Source organism: Cupressus sempervirens, chromosome 5 (assembly GCF_028749045.1).
Source record: "Cupressus sempervirens isolate cs-2001-9-10 chromosome 5, ASM2874904v1, whole genome shotgun sequence".
Classification (NCBI taxonomy): Eukaryota; Viridiplantae; Streptophyta; class Pinopsida; order Cupressales; family Cupressaceae; genus Cupressus; species Cupressus sempervirens.
Genome location: NC_143122.1, coordinates 246,059,089 through 246,077,700, shown reverse-complemented (window position 1 = coordinate 246,077,700; position 18,612 = coordinate 246,059,089). Strand labels below are relative to the sequence as shown.

The 18,612-nt window shown below is 35.2% G+C and overlaps 1 protein-coding gene across 3 annotated transcripts in view; it reads right to left on the bottom strand.

The window, feature by feature from the left end:
* Nucleotides 1–870: 870 nt before the first annotated feature.
* The window catches only part of LOC149555448 (TOM1-like protein 4), a 171,652-nt gene continuing 153,910 nt past the window's right edge, over nucleotides 871–18,612 (bottom strand). For all 3 annotated transcript variants that reach the window (XM_089829510.1, XM_089829508.1, XM_089829509.1), the window contains 3 exons: nucleotides 2,415–2,500; nucleotides 1,953–2,141; nucleotides 871–1,825 (listed from right to left, as the gene is read on the bottom strand). In XM_089829510.1, coding sequence (XP_089685636.1) covers nucleotides 1,132–1,825; nucleotides 1,953–2,141; nucleotides 2,415–2,500 — 969 coding nt within the window. In that variant the 3' untranslated portion in view covers nucleotides 871–1,131. The remainder of the gene's footprint in view (nucleotides 1,826–1,952; nucleotides 2,142–2,414; nucleotides 2,501–18,612) is intronic.

Genomic DNA, 18,612 nt, shown 5'->3' with positions numbered 1-18,612 from the left:
TGTTTTACTAGCTACTATTTTACAACTTTGCTCAATTTATTTATACCATTAATACTACTCTCAAACCTACTACATATTTTGGTACTTTGATTTAAGTAATCAACAATTTATTTATTTATTTAAGTAACTGAAAAAGTTTATTGTCAACAAATTTTTGTTAAAAATTGTAACTAATTTAATTTCCCCGTCATGCAATACTACTTCAGTTGAGCATAAAAACATGAAGGCAAGAACTTTGGCACATGTGCCCCTTGTTTGATTATTGTTTCAGATTAAATTGAATGGTTAACGATAAGATTGTTGTGATTATAACTGTTTTGATTAATTGACAGCAATTCTTCTTTCAATTTAGAATTGGTTTTAGTGTTTGCTCCAACCTTATCAATTCCATCTAATATTAGATCAACTCTGCATCGTATAGAGTTACTCGGATTTAAGAAGGAACTTGCAGTCTTGCATATACGTTACAGACCCCTGATCAGAAACAAGATGTTCCTGATTCAAAACAATACAGGGTGTGCTCAACAGTTTTGCTTTCAAGCAAATATTTATCAATTTTTTATAGGCGAGGGTTTTTAAAAATATTCAGAAACAATTGAAATTCCACCAACGATTGTTTTGATTAGTGTAGCAGGTATTACTGAAGCGGATTAGTGCAAGCCATGTAAAAGTAACAGCAGATTTTGCAGAGATGCAAAACAACAATGGTCAACTTCTTATTAACATTGAAAATAGGTTTTACTCAATATTAACACAAGGAAATACACAATACATTTACATGTTTATTTGTCAATCTGTAAAATGGCGTGTTACGTGTCATAAATTATAAAATGTCAATATACTCACTAAAAAACTTGCCTACACATTAACTTCACTAAGAAGATCAAAAATTAAAATGTGATCGTATCAATTTACATGGTATATATATAGTTATCCATCAAAACCAAACAAGAAACTCTATATCTACAAATTGGCTGTTTTACGAGTTATTTTTTTATGACTTGCTTTCATCAAGTCATCCAATATCACCTCTTTATTCTTGGTGTGTACGCTGAATATTCCTGTCAAACAAAGAATTGGATGGGGCATTGTAGTTTCCATTGCATAGCTAAAGATCATGTATTTTTCCTGTCAAAAGTTATTATTTGCATCTGCAGAATAGGCCCCATCAACCTGGCCAGATGCTAGAGCCTTTTGCTGCTGAAAAAACTTCTGCCTTTCAGTATATTTTGATGGAGGTGGGGGGATAGCAGGCATTGCAACTTTGTCATGTATCTGAGAACCTTTATGGCTATTTTCTACATGTGGAGATCGAAGATTGCTGGTAACTTTGTTATTCTGCACCTGCAAGCTATTGCTTATTGGATCTATCTGCTGCGCCTCTGGAGCATTCATTTTCCTCTCATTTCCCTGAACTGAATGCATGGCTTTCCCATGATCACGCATTTTCTTCTGGTTTCCATTAGACTGGGTTGTTGGGATGACTGAACTAGTTATTTTTCCATTTGACTGTTTTTGAGTCTTATCTTGCAACTGAGGCGAACATTGTTCTCTTGATGTGATCCCATGGGACATCAAGTCCTTATTTGGAGCAGCCTTCTGAAAGGCTGGCGAGGGCTGTCTATATTTTCCTGGGTTTACTTCTTGTAACATTTCCAAAGGTGGTGACTTGTATGCATGATCACTGAGAAGATCTAGATTTTGCACAGCTTCATTGAGTGGAATATTGACCTCCAGGCCTGAAGGTGGAGAAGGTTCAGTAGTAGGTTGTTTTCTCGTCCTTATGCTGACTTCTCCTTCAGATTGTGTGCGAACTCTTGAAGATCTGTACAGCGTAAAAACCATAATTTCCCAAATTGGATAACATTTTTGCAAACTTCACAACAAAGATTGTGGATAAATGACTGCTTGACAAGACATCTGTTAGAATATTTTATGCAATGGCAAATTACCTACGAAATAGCTGTCCCTCATGGTCTTCTGCTGCTTCTTCTTCATGGTCAATGTTTACCAGAGGCAGTGAAGGAACAGGTACAGTTTCTGAGGTATTGTAGGATCCAGAAGCAATTGCATCATGTTTTGCAAGAACTTGCTGCAACTCATCATTCAATGCAAGACCCTGAAAAAGTAATTGTTCATCTCTGCAAAGACAATTCCTAGTATATGATTTCCGCTCAATAAAGATACATAATCAAGCATAGCCTACAATGGAAGTGATCTATAAATCCAAATAAATGACACAAATCAAATCCATGTTTTCAGTCCTTTGTAGTCGGCAGATTACCACATAGGCGATAAGGGTTTTTTAACATTATCTAGAAAGTACTGAAGAATGAACTACCCAAATTTAAACTAATTTATTAAGCTGCACAGGTATTAAAATGAATTATGCTAAAAAAGAAGAAGACTAGTACGAAGTTGTGACGACTAGTTGCATTGTCTGCTGCTGGTTAAAGGAGCACTGTTCAACAAGGTCCATTATTATTTCATCTTTTACTCCCTGCACAATAAAGAAGATATTAAACAATAAAAAGGGGCTTGAAATATCTGATTAAATTATTTCTCTAATTTGCTTTTTAATTGCATTTTAGTAGATGATGCCTTTCCAACAAATAAAAATCCCAACAGACTATTGTGCCTATTCCACAGAACTATCCACAATATCCGTTAGTAATCTTATACCGATACAAGTTTTGTCCATGAACTAGATTTTTGAATATTAGCATTAATCCATAAAAAAAATCAGTAAAAATCATTATAATAAAATTTCAAAATCACAGGAATCAGGGTGTCAGGTGACTAAAGTCCAAATTTTTGGCTCTAGTAATTACTAATTTTTCATTTGATCAGAAATACATACCTAAGTATGGAAAACATTCTAGATATCCAAAATTCTGTACTAACAAAGCTCAGCCCCATTAGAAATACCACTATAACAGTTAAACAAAATTTTCATATTTTGCAGCCTATATGTCTGAAAACTTTTACTCTAGTAATTGGCAATTTTCCATTCAATCAGAAAGACATACCTAGGCACGAAAACATTCCAGATATCCAAACTTCCAAACTAGCAAAGGACAGCCCCCACTGTAACACCACTATAACAGTAATTTTTTCTCTCCATATTTTGCAACCCATATGTCTGTGATTGAAATGAAACTAAACCATATAGATTCTAAAGGCCTTCTTAGAGCACTCTTAGAAATGTCAACAAAACGTCAATTAGTAGGAAAACAGAAGGAACTTCTAGGGATCACAAGAATTTTTTAATCGGTGTCCACATGAATAACATCTTCTGTCATGCCCAGCTTAAAACAGTACAACTTAAATTCCCATAGTTTTGGTGATATTAATAGTCAAAATGGAAAATACATGTTACCTTTTATCAGTTGCAATACTTTCCTTGCACCTGTCAAGACGAGGATTCCTTTTAGGTTTGTTGGTATGATCATATATTGCACCATATAATTAAGTTTACTTAGGTAAACTGATTTTATCTACTTAGCAAATAAAGAAGTAACGGGAACGTGTTAGCTCCTTGATTGATGAGATTGTTGCACAAGCTCTACTTCATTTTCTCCTCAATTGATGGCAAGATCTCAATTTACACCACTGCTCCTACACTTCATGTCAGCACACTAGATCACTATGGCTAACCTAAACCACGGGAGACTCTTGTCATGATAAGATCCCAATGTTTGTGCATTGTTTCCAATCATGAGTCTTGATACAAACATTTGAATGTTGTTATTCTCATCTTGTGTGTATTTGAATTTGTCATAATAGTTTGTTTGCTCCTAGACTAGATTTATTGTTAAATCAAAATTTTCATTATATCTAATATAGTACCAAAGCATGGTAGTTTAGGTGTCATTTCACTCATTAGAGATACAAAAATGCTTCTTTCACCAAGAGATTCATAGTCTTGTGAGTTTGAGTGATCTTAGATCACCTATAGGAGGTCTACAATGAAGAAACAGTCCATCTCACTCCATTCAAAAAGTTCAAATTAGCTAGTTTTGACTTTCATTTCATCCAACATCAGTCATTGTGAAGTCAACTTGAATTTCTACGTGACTTCTATGAACAACTGAAATTTTAAAACACTTAGCCAAAAAAAAGGCCTCAACATCATTTCCAAAAGATTGCAAAACCTATGTATCAATTATTAAATCATCCAAACCAAAGCAATTTGAACGAGAGGTAAAGAAAATGTTCCAAGGTCACCGTACAACCTACTTGAACCAATATAATATTGGCCTATTAAAAAACACAAATAAGATAAAGTTTTTGGTGCATGTTAATAACACATACATATTAACTTACAATATGGGGATATGGGGTATGTAGGGATACTCGATCCTTGTTTGGTCCAATACCCACCCCCCAATACAATTTTTACAGTTTTTTTAGTATCAGCAATTAGTTGACAATAGTTTGACTAATCCTTTGCTTATGGGCCACACTTGAGTTGTACACAAACTACCCACCAATCATAGCAATGTCACCAGCCTATGCACAACCTTTTTGTTGTCATCCTACCAGTGACACTTCACTCATTGAACACCTTATTGGCTCCACTAGTGTACTGCTCAAGCAAAACCACCACCATGCTAATCCATTTGATCAGCACCGATCCATTGCCCAAGAACCACCTCAACCAACAGTGCTACGCATAGGCCGCAAATAGTCCTCTATCAACTCTCACGAGTACATTGAGCAATTGGGTGGACTCATCATCATCCTGCACAAGAAGTGAACAGTGCTACTTAAGTTTGCTTGAGTTGTCTTGCTGTCCCATAGGCTATTTTTAGCCTCGTAGACGTTAAAATTTTATCTATCTATCTATCCATCCATTTTAGCTTCTATTCTAGGTTATAAACTTGGAAGGCCCACAACTAGCTCAGGGCTTCTTTTTTTTGTGTTGCATGGCATTTCAGGGGCAGCAATCTGAGGGCTATGAATGTTTCATCATATGTTATAAGGGGAGAGAGAGAGGGAGAGAGATGTCAATGAGTTATAACAACATCTGTATGTAAATAAATTCTGACAAGAGTAGTTTAAAATTCAATATAATATAATAGTAATATAACAATAGTATAAATAAGAACAAAATTAATCACAAGATTCATGAAAACATTATTAAACTTTACAGAATTTCATTGTCCAAACTTAATAAGTCCCAAACTCTTAAAATACAACAATTTATGCCTCATTTGGGCTATTAATATCAAAAAACTATGCATGTCACTCTCTGCCTGGAGTGGAAAATCCAATGGAAGCTTGAAAATTCTTCATTGAACCTCCTTATCAACTTAAATCCAATGAGCTATAACAATCTGTATGTAAATAAATTCTGACAAGAGTAGTTTAAAATTCAATATAATATAATAGTAATATAACAATAGTATAAATAAGAACAAAATTAGTCATAAGATTCATGAAAACATTATTAAACTTTACAGAATTTCATTGTCCAAACTTAATAAGTCCCAAACTCTTAAAATACAACAATTTATGCCTCATTTGGGCTATCAATATCAAAAAACTATGCATGTCACTCTCTGCCTGGAATGGGAAATCCAATGGAAGCTTGAACATTCTTCATTGCACCTCCTTATCAATTGGAGTGGAAAATCCAATGAGTTATAACAACATCTGTATGTAAATAAATTCTGACAAGAGTGGTTTAAAATTCAACATAATATAATAGTAATATAACAATAGTATAAATAAGAACAAAATTAATCACAAGATTCATGAAAACATTATTAAACTTCACACAATTTCATTGTCCAAACTTAATAAGTCCCAAACTCTTAAAATACAACAATTTATGCCTCATTTGGGCTATCAATATCAAAAAACTTGAACATTCTTCATTGCACCTCCTTACCAATTTGCCTAACACCTTCAAGGTCAATATCACAATGCAATCCTAGAGCCTCTTGTTGCCTAGTAGTTTGCTAATTCTCAAGTATCGAGGTACTATGAACTGAAACTAATTTTTATGCTCGTTTCAAGATAAGCTGGTTTATCTTAATCGAATGGATGAAGCCATAGGTGAACTGATTCCTCTGTACAAGAGAGGAACTAGCAATCTATGAGAGAAAACAAATAGAAAGTTGTTTCAACTCCGATGTGTGCTTCTCATGAAATTTACACTGTCCAATATCGTGCAATAGTGACCCTATCTGTCCTAGCCTCTAGTTTGCCAAATTTAGAACCCTTAAGATCAGAAAACTGAAGCCATTGGTCTCAATGTATGCTTGCCTCTGCAGTGCTATACATTCTACAAAGAGCTCCTATTAGCTCCTTCGTTATCTCATCAATGATCATCTTAGTAGGAAGCATTTGGCTAGGTGTAGGTGCACACCATTTCGGTTTCAGAGCATGGGCAAACATATGAAGAGGGGCAATTCATTATGTTCCACCTATTTATGATAGTAAGCCTAATATACTCATAGAACAATAATCTAAAATCCTTCTCACGTATAGCTTGCTTCATGTGATCAAGCATGCTATCAAAAGTTTCATAAATATCTTAAATGACATTTGGACCACCAGCTATGTTAAAGCACCCTTTCTCTCACCACCATCCTTTATTTTGTCTTTGATTGAACCCCTCTTTTTCTACACTCTCTACAAAGCACCACAGATTGTAGAGCCTGTTGCACCTCTAACATCCTCTTCAGAAAAATTAAATAACTAGCATATCTAGTTTCAATTGGTTTGAAGAATTCTTTGTTTGACCAAGACCAATAGTGCAAGTGAATTGTGATGGTTACAAACATTTTTATATCTCTAGCTTAGGCCACTATCTACACATAATCTATGTTTCCAATGCCTTTCAAATCATTATTAAAAGCATGCCAACATCATGGAGTCCAAAAGATGGGCTTGTAAGTGCACTCAACCCTCAAACCAACGTAAAACATGAGATGAATATATCACAACTTGCACAATGTTAGACAATAACCTCTTCTATGGCCTCTTTCAAAATGGCAAAATGGTAATTAACATTCTTACATTTCCCAGAACAATTGATAGCTCTAAGAAAGTATGAACCAAAAGGGCACGTAACAATAAAATTAATGAGTGACCAGTGTCGAATACTAGTCCACCCATTCATGACAATAGAATAGCCAGTTCTAATCCACATTTGTTTCATCTCCTCCATCAACATGTTCATCATTGAATAATGTTCGCAGGAAGGGAGGTACACTATCTATATTCTCCAAGGCAAGCAAAAGAGGGTCCAATTGCCATTGCATCTCTTAAAATAGCTTGTAAATAACGGGACCTTGAAAAGTAAAAGAGAAAAAACACTATATTTTTTCACCTCTAGTAGAAGTGGCCTCTCTTCCCTCTTATCACAACTCTCCAATTGATGCATTGGAATAGTCATATTGATCAATATATTGCAATGTTTTCAATAACCATCTCTTATTGTGAGTAAGATCAGTAATTTGTTCCTCACTCACTCCAACGAAATTTCCCATGTTGACTTGCTGTTCCAATGTTATATTGTCTACTCTCACCCAATATATGGTTTATAACCCTAGTATAGCTTCTGTGGTAATCGGTTTTGCAAATATGACAGAGTGAGTGCTAGCTGCCCCCAATATTTTTACCCTTATTGATGGCTAAATTGGTGGCCAATTGAAGCAAAGGCTTTTTAGGATTGAAAGGGCCTTTTGCAAATTTTTGAAGTGAGGGTGAAGGTCATGTAAAACAGTTTTCTGGAGTTCCAATGGAACTTGAGCTTTAAATTTTCAAAGTGAGAAGTGTATATTGTATTTACTTCATTTTCTTCACTGCCCAAATTTATTCTCAGTGTTGGCACTGCTACTAGTGTTCATTTTGTGGTGTTTGATTGTGATAACTAACTAAAGCCAAAACATTTTTTAAAAGTCAAAAATATAAACTACTTGCAAACTTACAAACCCTTTCTAACATGCAAGAAAAGCATTTAAAACTAACAGGAAATGGTATACCTTGTCACTACTATAAATTCTCACTATCAAGCTTGAACTCAAGTTTCAAATTTGCAGCTATAATTCAGGATTAAAGCTTTGCAAACTGTAATGGAGAGGAACCCATAACCTCACCCCTTAAACCTCCTATAGTCCATGCAATACTGATCTTGATCATGGAAAATTGAGCTAGCAGCCAAGAATGTAAGAATCCGAAGCCCGAGGGATGACAAATAACACTCAGCAATATAACAAGTAATGAAAAAGAGTACTGTTGAACCAAAACACAAGTTCCACTTCTGCTGCTATAACAGTGACCGCAAGTGCAAATACCAGACGTGGAAAGATAATCACATGAATCACACTAATTGCATCACTTTACATAAACAACTATTTTCGCATATTAACTGGACGGATTATGAATAGTCCGGTGAAAGGATGTCTTAAACATTCAGATTACAAAGTAAAATTGACAACAGGCATAGTCCCTTGCGTACGAAAAGGAAACACTAAGTGTAAAGATGAACCTGGAGTTTATCGTGCCTGGGCCTGTGGCTGTCTTGCTCCTCTGCAGTGATTCAGACTCTATGGCATCCTTAGCTGGGTGTATCTTCTCACTGTTAACGTGGCATTGTGTTTCAAGTGCAATGACTGTTCAGACTGGTTGCCGCTGATGTTACTCACGTCTGCAGTTTTCTTACCGCTGCTAACGTTGCCTGGTGTGGCCGGCAGTGATGACTTCTCTACCCCCGACTGCTGCTGGAGTCCTCACGTCTGCAGTTCCGCCCACTCCTCACAGACTCTGTTTGTAGTGCAGCATTTGATCTACTGCCACAGTGACCTGACCTCCGGACTTGCTCTGATGACTATGCCGATAACAATACTTCCCACACCTGATACCACACAAACTCCCTCTCATTCTTGTTTACCGCATAGGTTAATTAAGAAACACACACAGACAATGAACAGCAGAACTCCTTAGATTTATATTCGCATATGCCAGACATACATTATGCTTCATAAGATGAATAATAATAGAAGATCAATTACAATGATCCCAGACGGGATATAAATACTATCCACCGAACCTTCCCGAAGGAGTCCGTCGGCCACAACCATTATGTCCGCTACAAACTATTTACTTGTCGCCTACAAAATACAGAAACACCGACGACAATCATTCCGTTGGCTACAAAAACACCGACGACAATCCAGTCGGGCTGACAATTCCAAATGCATAGGAAGTTGCTAAAATGTATATCCAGTCAGTACAAGGAGAACTCACAATTACTTCTACTGTTAATACTTACTTCTGCAAGTTGGTCGATTTGATGCAAGAGCCTTATTCTGCCACTTTATGTCTGAACCTGTTTACTCACTTCTGAGAGCTACTGGGGCTACGTCTAGTCTCCCAACGTCTTAAGGGGTTTCGTCCTTAAGATAGCTAGTCACATTCAAGTAATTGATTTTCGTAACAATTTGTTGATATATTTCATGGTGTGAATCCCAATGTAGCTCTTTGCTTTTATAACCTTGATATGAGGGGAAACACCCACAACTAGGCAATGTGGGATAAAAGTCATTTTTGTCTTTTAGTTACTTAAGTTACATCTGTTATAAAATGACTTTAAGTCATAAAGTAACTTTATAAATCAACTTTATAAATTAAAGTGACTTAACTATAGGAAGCTCCACACTTAAATATCTCCCCAACGAAACCAAATAGAATCCTGTACTGGCTGGTATCCTCAAAATAAATGTTGTTCGCCTATCTGGATGGAAAGATAAGACTAGCAAGGCGCCAGGAAGCCTAGCGCGGAGAAGGGTACATTACAAAGAAAAAGAATAAAATGGAAATGAAAGATGTTTTTTGTTTGTAAATTTAGTGTGTATAAGGGGGCATTGGAGGGTTTGTGGGATTTTGAATAAAATGTTAAAAAATTAAAGATTTTTATTAAAAAAATGAATTGATTTCTTTTAGATGTCATGGGGGGCATCTAGTGATCCTTGGGACAGTCTATGGATGTGTTGTGACCTTTTCAGACATTACCCCCATTGCAAAAGAGGGGCCCCTCTTTTCGCTCAATAAGCCAAGTCCTTTTGCCATCAGTGTCGTCTCTTGACCTTTGAAATACATCAGTGATTATGCTTGTGATCAAAAGGGTTTTACAGGTGAAATTTGACTATGGAAAAGGGGAAAATTTTTCAAGAGGCCAACAAGTGATACTTTAGGAGTGTTTTTGACAATTTACCATTTATAGTAATTTCTATTTTTAGAAAGTCTACTCTTAGTAAGTTTCACTGTGCTTTTGTTTGGCCAAATTTTGAGTTTGGATGAACTCTTTTTTTAGTAATTTAAATTTTTAGCAAGTTCCACCATGTCTTCGTTTGGCCTTATTTTGAGTTTGGACAAACTTAGCATTTTTAGTTTCATTGTGTCTTTTTTCGGGCCTGATTTTAAGGTTTGGACGAACTTACTACTTTTAGCAATTTCTATTTTAGTAAATCTTTCTTTTTTTGTCAATGAGTGCGCATTAACCGTGAAGGAAACAATGAATATCCAGATCCAATAATGGTGAGATGAACAAGGAAGCAAATGATGAGATACCGACTAAGTTTGAAAATCCTCCACCCAAAAAATGCACCAAGGAAAGGGAATTCTCAAAGTGCATGTAATTCTTCTTCAAAAGGAAAATCATTCATCCTAAAAATGCTCCAATGAAAGGGAATTATCCACGTGCAAGTAATTAGTTTTCAAAGGAAAACTCCTCCACCCCAAAATATGTGGCAAGGAAAGGGAATTCTCCACGTGCAAGGAATTCCTCTTTAAAGGAAAAATCTTCCACCCCAAAAGTGTGCCAAGGAAGGGGAATTCTCCGCATGCAAGGAATTCTTCTTTAAAGAAAAATCCCTCAACCCTAGAAGTGCGCCAATGAAGGGGAGTTCTCCAGGTGCAATATATTCTTCAAACGAAAAATCCTCCTCCACCCCAAAAGTGTACTAGGGGAATTCTCCACGTGCAAGGAATACTTTAAACGAAAAATCCTACACCCCCAAAGTGCACAGAAGCATTCAAATGGCATGAAAAAACAAAATTTGGCTAAGTATGGAGAAATTCTTCCTCTCCCTTTGATACACACTCAAGCATTCAAACATGGATCATGTTTAAATTTGACTAAGAGGATTAAGTGGAAATTCCCTCTCCAAATCTCACATGCACCAAAGGTAGAGAATAACATGAGGCTTGGAATTTGATGTTTAAGGTGATATTTCGATGAAATAGTGCATCTTGACAAGTTAGAGGATGAAAGATTTAATTGTAAGAAAGATCTAGGATGAAGGAATCAAGACTAAGGAAGTAGGACAACATGACAAATCTAGTTTTAGGTGTTCAAATTCTAGAATTCTAGTTCAAAACAATCTAGTTCAAGGTGAATAAGTTAAAGACCTCAAGATTCAAAACATTGCACAACAAGTACAAAGAGGAAGAATGCAAGAATTTGAATCTCCTCCAGAAATCCACAATCAAAACTCAGAAAGTTCAAGTGTGAAAGATTTCAAGAATGATAGGATTGTTGACAAGAGAGTCCAATCCATTTCAAGAAGGTGAAATCCCCAACAAGTCTATTGAAAGAAGATAATGATCAAGGAGAGATAACTTTGGAAGAGTTACAAAAAGTTAGAACCTTGGTTACAAAATGACATAGTTAGAAAATATTGCCTATAACGAGTTACCTAGTCTGCATGACACCCACCATACTGACATGACACCCAGCCATCTTCATCGACTAATCAAATTTCTTCAAGTCAATCTCTAGATTCGTTGCATTTAAATAGAGGATGAAAGAACATACTATTTTGAGTGATGTCATTAAATGCGTGGTAGGTATGCTGTTTCCTCATTGGTCTACTTGATCCCACTTTCATGCTAGTGGGTGTACTGTTTTCTCATTTCTCCTACTTTATTTTGCCACAAAAAGCTATTGTTAGTAACACCCTACTTAGGGTTCCATCTTGTAGTCTTGGCACTTGATTTCAAATTAATCTTGGCCATGCATTTGTGGAAGGATCTCTATAGAAGGCCATGCATATTCATTTGTAATTCATAGTTATCTCATTAGAAGTGAAGAGCTCTTGCTCCTTAGGGTAGTAAGATAGGAGAAGCTATTGTTGTAAGACTTGGAGAAATAAAATTTGATTTCATTGAAGATATGGTAGATTCATGTTTATTTCAATACAAGGTGTTCTTTCAATTTCTCATTTGTTAGATGAAGTGCTTTAATTTTGATAGACAATATAACAGGGTTTGATGAATTTCCACCGGTTGTACTTTTTTTATCTTGTTGATTATGAGTTGCTATGTAGAGTTAGCCCGAACCCTTTTTTTATGGATGCTTAACTTTGATCATCAAAAGTGCATTGTTGATTATGATGATGTTCATTATGATATGAAAAATCTTTCCATGATCCTTGAGAGACTTGCCAGTTCTAGTGGATTTATTAGTGAGATTGGAAAAGCAAAACTTGGTTTAATTGGAGTTCGTCGATTAGAGCACTATCCATTGATATCATTGTCCTTAGTAGACTTAGATCCTTCTGATCCTTTTCCCCTTTAAAATCAGTCCATTTAGTTAAGTTTGTTTGAAGGAGAAGCACCACAAGATTGCAATATCCGACGGAGTTTGAGCCAGCATTGCAGAAAAAGTGAAGAACAATACTAAAGTATGTCCCTTTGTGTTACTAGCATACATCAAACCAAATGATCTCATATCCAACATAAAGTTGCATGTTCCTATTAGGAACCTTGGATTTGTTTTCTATGATCTTCACAATCTTAGCATACAAGGGGTCTTTGCTCAAGAGAGGACAGATTTTTCTTTGGTACATTATTATGTATTGGCGTGGTCACAAGATACCCATCAACAAGATGTCTAATACATCCTTGGTTTCATACTAGGGATGGCCAAGCATCCCCTTTTCTTTCTTAGTTGTACCCAAAATTAAGGACGTAATTCTTGATGTTTCAAGAAGTTTCCAAATAGGACAGTACAATAAGGGGATGTTCCCTAGCTTCCCATCATCCCCCAAAACAACTTAGTGGAAGAGGATGAGTGTTTTAAGGGTGGGGATGCATCCCTAACATAGAAAATAAATAGTCCAAAAGAGGATCATCTTGGAATGAAAGATATCCACACGTCCTAAATTTTAATCAAAGAAAGAGGGGAATCAAAACTTGAGTGCATAACAATTGTGTTGTTGGCTACATGAAGACACATAGTTCCAACAATATAACAAGTCTTGAGGTACCACATTTGATTCTTCCAATCATATGGTCGTTGAGGAACCTGTTCATAGATGTTAATTTATGATAGCTTCGGTCAGATTATTGCAGATCTATTTGCACATATATATGTGAATGTTGTTAAGAATGTTAGCTTGTGTAAATTGAATCTGTATTTTAATGACTATCCTCAAGTAAATCTTGAATAACTGATTACAATAATTGTATATATCTATGTCTCATTATTACTATTATCATATATATATATATATATATATATATATATATATATATATATATATTCAAGATTAGATTAAGCATTTATATATTGTAATTAGTTTATACTGCCGATCGACCTTATTATTATATACTGCCGATAGCACATAATGCTCACGTTATGATTGGCAGATTATATTACATAGTGCATGCTTACCATCGTGAGTGGAAGCTTTGTCAAAGGAAGTTTAACTAATGTTTGCCTTCAGTTACAAACCATCATGACTCGACTCATGTTATAAATCGTGACTATTGAGTTATATTGGTACGTGACCTTTCACCATGTCTTCTCACTTATATGCACTTATATATATATATTATGATTTGTGGCGTGAAATAGATCAATCACAGTGGAAATCGTACTCTCACATCGCATATCATAATACATACTAGTTAGAGATATATTTTGTTTCAATACATTATTTAATTCATCAATAAACATCAAGAAATAAGAATTACAGTATCACTATAATTTAACGTCTGCATTATCAAGACTTATAAAATTTGAGATTTACACCAATCAAGACCACAGCATAATAAACTTTACATGGTATCAGAGCCAAATTGGAAGAGAAATCTCAAATTTTGAAGGAAGAAATAATGGCAAATAACGTTAGAGTGGAAGACAAACTTGAAGGTGCTTCAAATTTCTTCTCTTGGAAAACCCGTATCATTACGATTCTGGAAGAATTGGAACTTGAAGACTACATTGAAAAAGATATCCCAATACCTCAAGATGAAACCGAAAAACTCACCTAGAAAAGATGTAATAATAAAGCAAGGAAAATCATTGTTGATTCAGTTAAAGATCACATCCTTCCTTCCATATCAGAGATCAAAAGTGCATATGAAGTATTCAAGACCATAAAAAATACATTTGAGATAAATAACTCAAGTAGACTAATCACCTTAAAATCCCAATTACTGAATACTAAAATGGAAAAAGGAGATTCTATTCACTCTTACTTTGAGAAATTTCTGAAACGAAGAAACAATTATCTTCCATTGGAAACAAAATTGAAGATCAAGAACTGTCATTAATAGCTCTGAGAGGGCTTCCAATGTCTTGGGATACTTTCATACAAGTAGTAAGCAGACCTTCAATTCCTACTTTTGATCAATTGGAAAATGAATGCATAGCAGAAGAATCAAGGCTAATCTCCAGAGGGATCACTTCAAATCAAGAGGGAGAAAATCAAGCTCTTCACACTGTCTCGAACAAACGAAAGAGGAAATTCAATAAAAGGAAATTTAATAATAATAAAAAGAAGTTTAATAAAGATCATTCTCATGTTAAGTGTTTTAAGTGTGAGAAAATAGGACACACCTTCAAAAACTGTCCACAGAGAGAAAATTCTAGCCTCCCTTGCTGAAACAAAGGAAGATGAAAATCAACTATACTATTCTGCACTTTCAAGTGAAGTAAATTCAAATAAAGAAGCTTGGATCGTAGACAATGGTGCATCTTGTCACATCTCTGGATTCAGAGATATGTTTGATACATTTGGAACTTATATCAATGGAGTTACAATTGGAGACAATTCTACCTATCTTGTAAAATGTATTGGGACATGTTCTATAAAATTAAAAGATGGAACTACACTTAATCTTAAAGATGTCTTATTTGTACCAGGCATAAAAAGGAACCTAATTTCTATCTCAAGTCTAACGGATGATGGATATCATGTCACCTTCAACAAAGACAAAGTACTATATTGGCCGAATAACTCAAATATGAAAAATGCTATTATCACAGGGTCCAGATTTGGAACATTATATAGATTAAGCAATATTCAAACTCAAGTTCTTAGTCTTGAAACATCCAATGTTAATGAATTATGGCATAGACGACTTGGGCACATTGGGTTTAGTTCACTTCCTATTTTAGATAAGATAACTTCTGGTACTCCTAAACTAGACTCATCTCATATAGGAACTTGCAAAGGGTGTGCTCTAGGGAAAATCATAAAAGACCTTTTCCCTCTAGTGAACATAAGTCAAAATCAGTTTTGGAACTAGTTCATTCAGACCTTTGTGGACCCATGCCCACACCTTCTCTAGGAGGTTTCCTTTATTACATATCCTTCATTGATGATTTTTCTAGGAAGACCTAGATCTATTTCTTGAAAGTCAAAGAATCAAATGAAGTTCTATCAAAATTCAAAACCTTTAGAGCATTAGTAGAAAATCAGACAAGTAAAGGGATTAAAACATTAAGATCAGACAATGAAGAAGAATATACATCTGATATCTTCAAAAGTTTTTGTAATTTTGTTGGGATTAAGAGGGAGTATATAGTGCCTCATAATTCTCATCAAAATGGAGTCGCAGAAAGGAAAAACAAAACCATCATTGAAGCTGCAAAAGCTATGTTACATGATCAAAATATGCCTGCCTCGTTTTGGGTAGAAGCTTCTAAGACAGTAGTATATATTCAAAACAGATGTCCACATTCATTTCTAAAGAATACCACACCTGAAGAAGTCTTCTCAAGAACCAAACCAGATCTAAGTCATCTTAGAATATTTGGATGTCCAGTATATATTCACATACCCAAAGAAAAGAGATATTCACATACCCAAAGAAAAGAGGACTAAACTTGAACCTTCTGGGAAGAGAGGTATATTTATAGGATATAGTGAAAATTCCAAGGGTTATAGAATTTGCATTCTTGGACAAAGATCAGTTGAAATAAGTAGAGATGTAATTTTTGAAGAGGATTCTGCTTTAAAACTTTCAACCGGCATAGAAGATGAACCAATCTCAGATGATGAGGATATTAGACAAACTGAAAATCAGAGGGAGCATACACCTGAAGAGAGAGAACTAGATATGACTAATGGGAAGAAAAGACCATTATGGGCAAGTAAGATGCTTGAAGAAAACAATGTGGAACTAGATGAGATCTCAAAAGAAAACAAGAGAACTCGAAATCAATCATGTTACACTGCTCTTATAATTGAGATAAACAAAATCGAACCATTAACAATTGAAGAAGCCCTAAAGTCACAAGAGTGGAAAGATGCCATGGTAGAAGAATACAATTCCTTAATTCAGAACGATGTTTGGGATATTGTACCTAGGCCTAAAGACAAAATAGTTGTATCTTCAAAATGGTTATACAAGATCAAATACGCCATCAATGGAAATATTGAAAAACATAAAGCTGGATTTGTTGCTCGAGGATTCTCCCAGAAAGCTGGCATTGACTATGAAGAAACCTTTGCTCCAGAAGCTCGTTACACTTCTGTAAGAACAATTATTGCAATTGCAACATCAAAAGGATGGAAGATTCATCAAATGGATGTAAAAACTGCTTTCCTAAATGGGGTCGTTAATGGAGAAGTCTAATAGAACAACTTGAAGGGTTCACCATAAAAGATAAAAAATTATATGTATGTAAACTCAAGAAAGCACTCTCTGGTCTCAAACAGGCTCCTCGAGCTTGGTATGAATGGATAGATAACTACCTTTCCAAACTTGGATACTCAAAAAATGAAGCCGACTCTAACATATACTTCAAAACCACAAATGATGGAATGGTAATACTTGTTCTATATGTTGATGACTTGCTAATAACAGGTGATGATAAATTAATTGAAAAATGTAAACAAGATCTAATAGCTGAATTTGAAATGAAAGATTTAGGGTTACTACACTACTTCTTGGGATTAGAAGTTAATCAGAAGAAAAACTACATTTTCTTACATCAAGGAAAGTACACTCGAGATATTCTGACTAGATTTGGAATGATGGATAGTAAGCCTTTATCTACTCCGATGGAAACAAACTTACACAAGCTAAAAGAAGAAGCATCAAAATCTGAGGACATTGATCCTACTCTCTTCAGACAAATAATTGGATCTCTTATGTATCTTGTGAATTCTAGACCCGGCATATGCTATGCTACAAATGTCCTTAGTCATTTTATGTGTAAACCTAAGAAGATCCATCTTATGGCTGCAAAACATATATTAAGATATTTACGAGGATCTATTGGTTTTGGATTGAAGTATGAAAATGTTGAGATAAATTTGGAAGGATATACTGACTCAGATTGGGCAGGTTGTTCCTCTAACCGCAAAAGCACTACAGGTTGTTGCTTCAGTCTTGGGTCAGTAATGATATCTTGGTTCAGTAGAAAACAACCAGTTGTTGCCTTGAGTTCTACCGAAGCCTAGTATGTAGCCACTTCCATGGGAGCACGTGAAGCAGTTTGGTTAAGAAAACTACTATTTGGGCTATTTGGAAAACCTCTAAAACCAACTGTGATTCATTGTGATAATCAAAGTTGTATCAAGCTGTCAGAAAATCCAGTTTTCCACAATCGATCAAAGCATATTGAGACTCCTTATCACTACATAAGAGACATGGTCGGCAGAGATATCATTAAATTAAGTTATATCAATACAAATGAACAAAATGCTGATATTTTCACCAAACCTCTTGTGAAGTTGAAAATTGTGTACTTCCGAGAAAAACTTGGTATGATATTATTGTAAATGCATTTATTATCTAATATTCATGAATACAAATTATTTTTCTTTTGCTTGCAAGCTTGTATTGTGAAAAGTGACGACTTTTCTTGAGAAAGGTGACGACTTTTCATGTGTTCTGATCCTATTATAAAGTGATGACTTTATTTTAGTTGATCTGTTTTCAAACAATGGTTGAAATTGGTGTTATCTTTCAGACCAGATTTTGCCGGACACATTGATAACCTTCATGGGTCTTTTGGGTGATAGCCGGACACCATGAAAACCCATTGTTTTGAAAGTTTGGGTTATCATTGTTCTTCGGGCCAAATTTTGCCGGACACATTGATAACCTTCATGGGTCTTTTGGGCGATAGCCGGACACCATGAAAATCCATTATGTTTTCTTTCTTCTTTCTCTCTCTTAGTTTAAAACATAATGATGATTACATCTTATTATGTAAGTTAAACTTATTTCAATTTCCCTTGCTAAAGAGGGAGTGTTAAGAATGTTAGCTTGTGTGAAATTGAATCTGTATTTTAATGACTATCCTCAAGTAAATCTTGCATAACTGATTACAATAATTGTATATATCTATATATA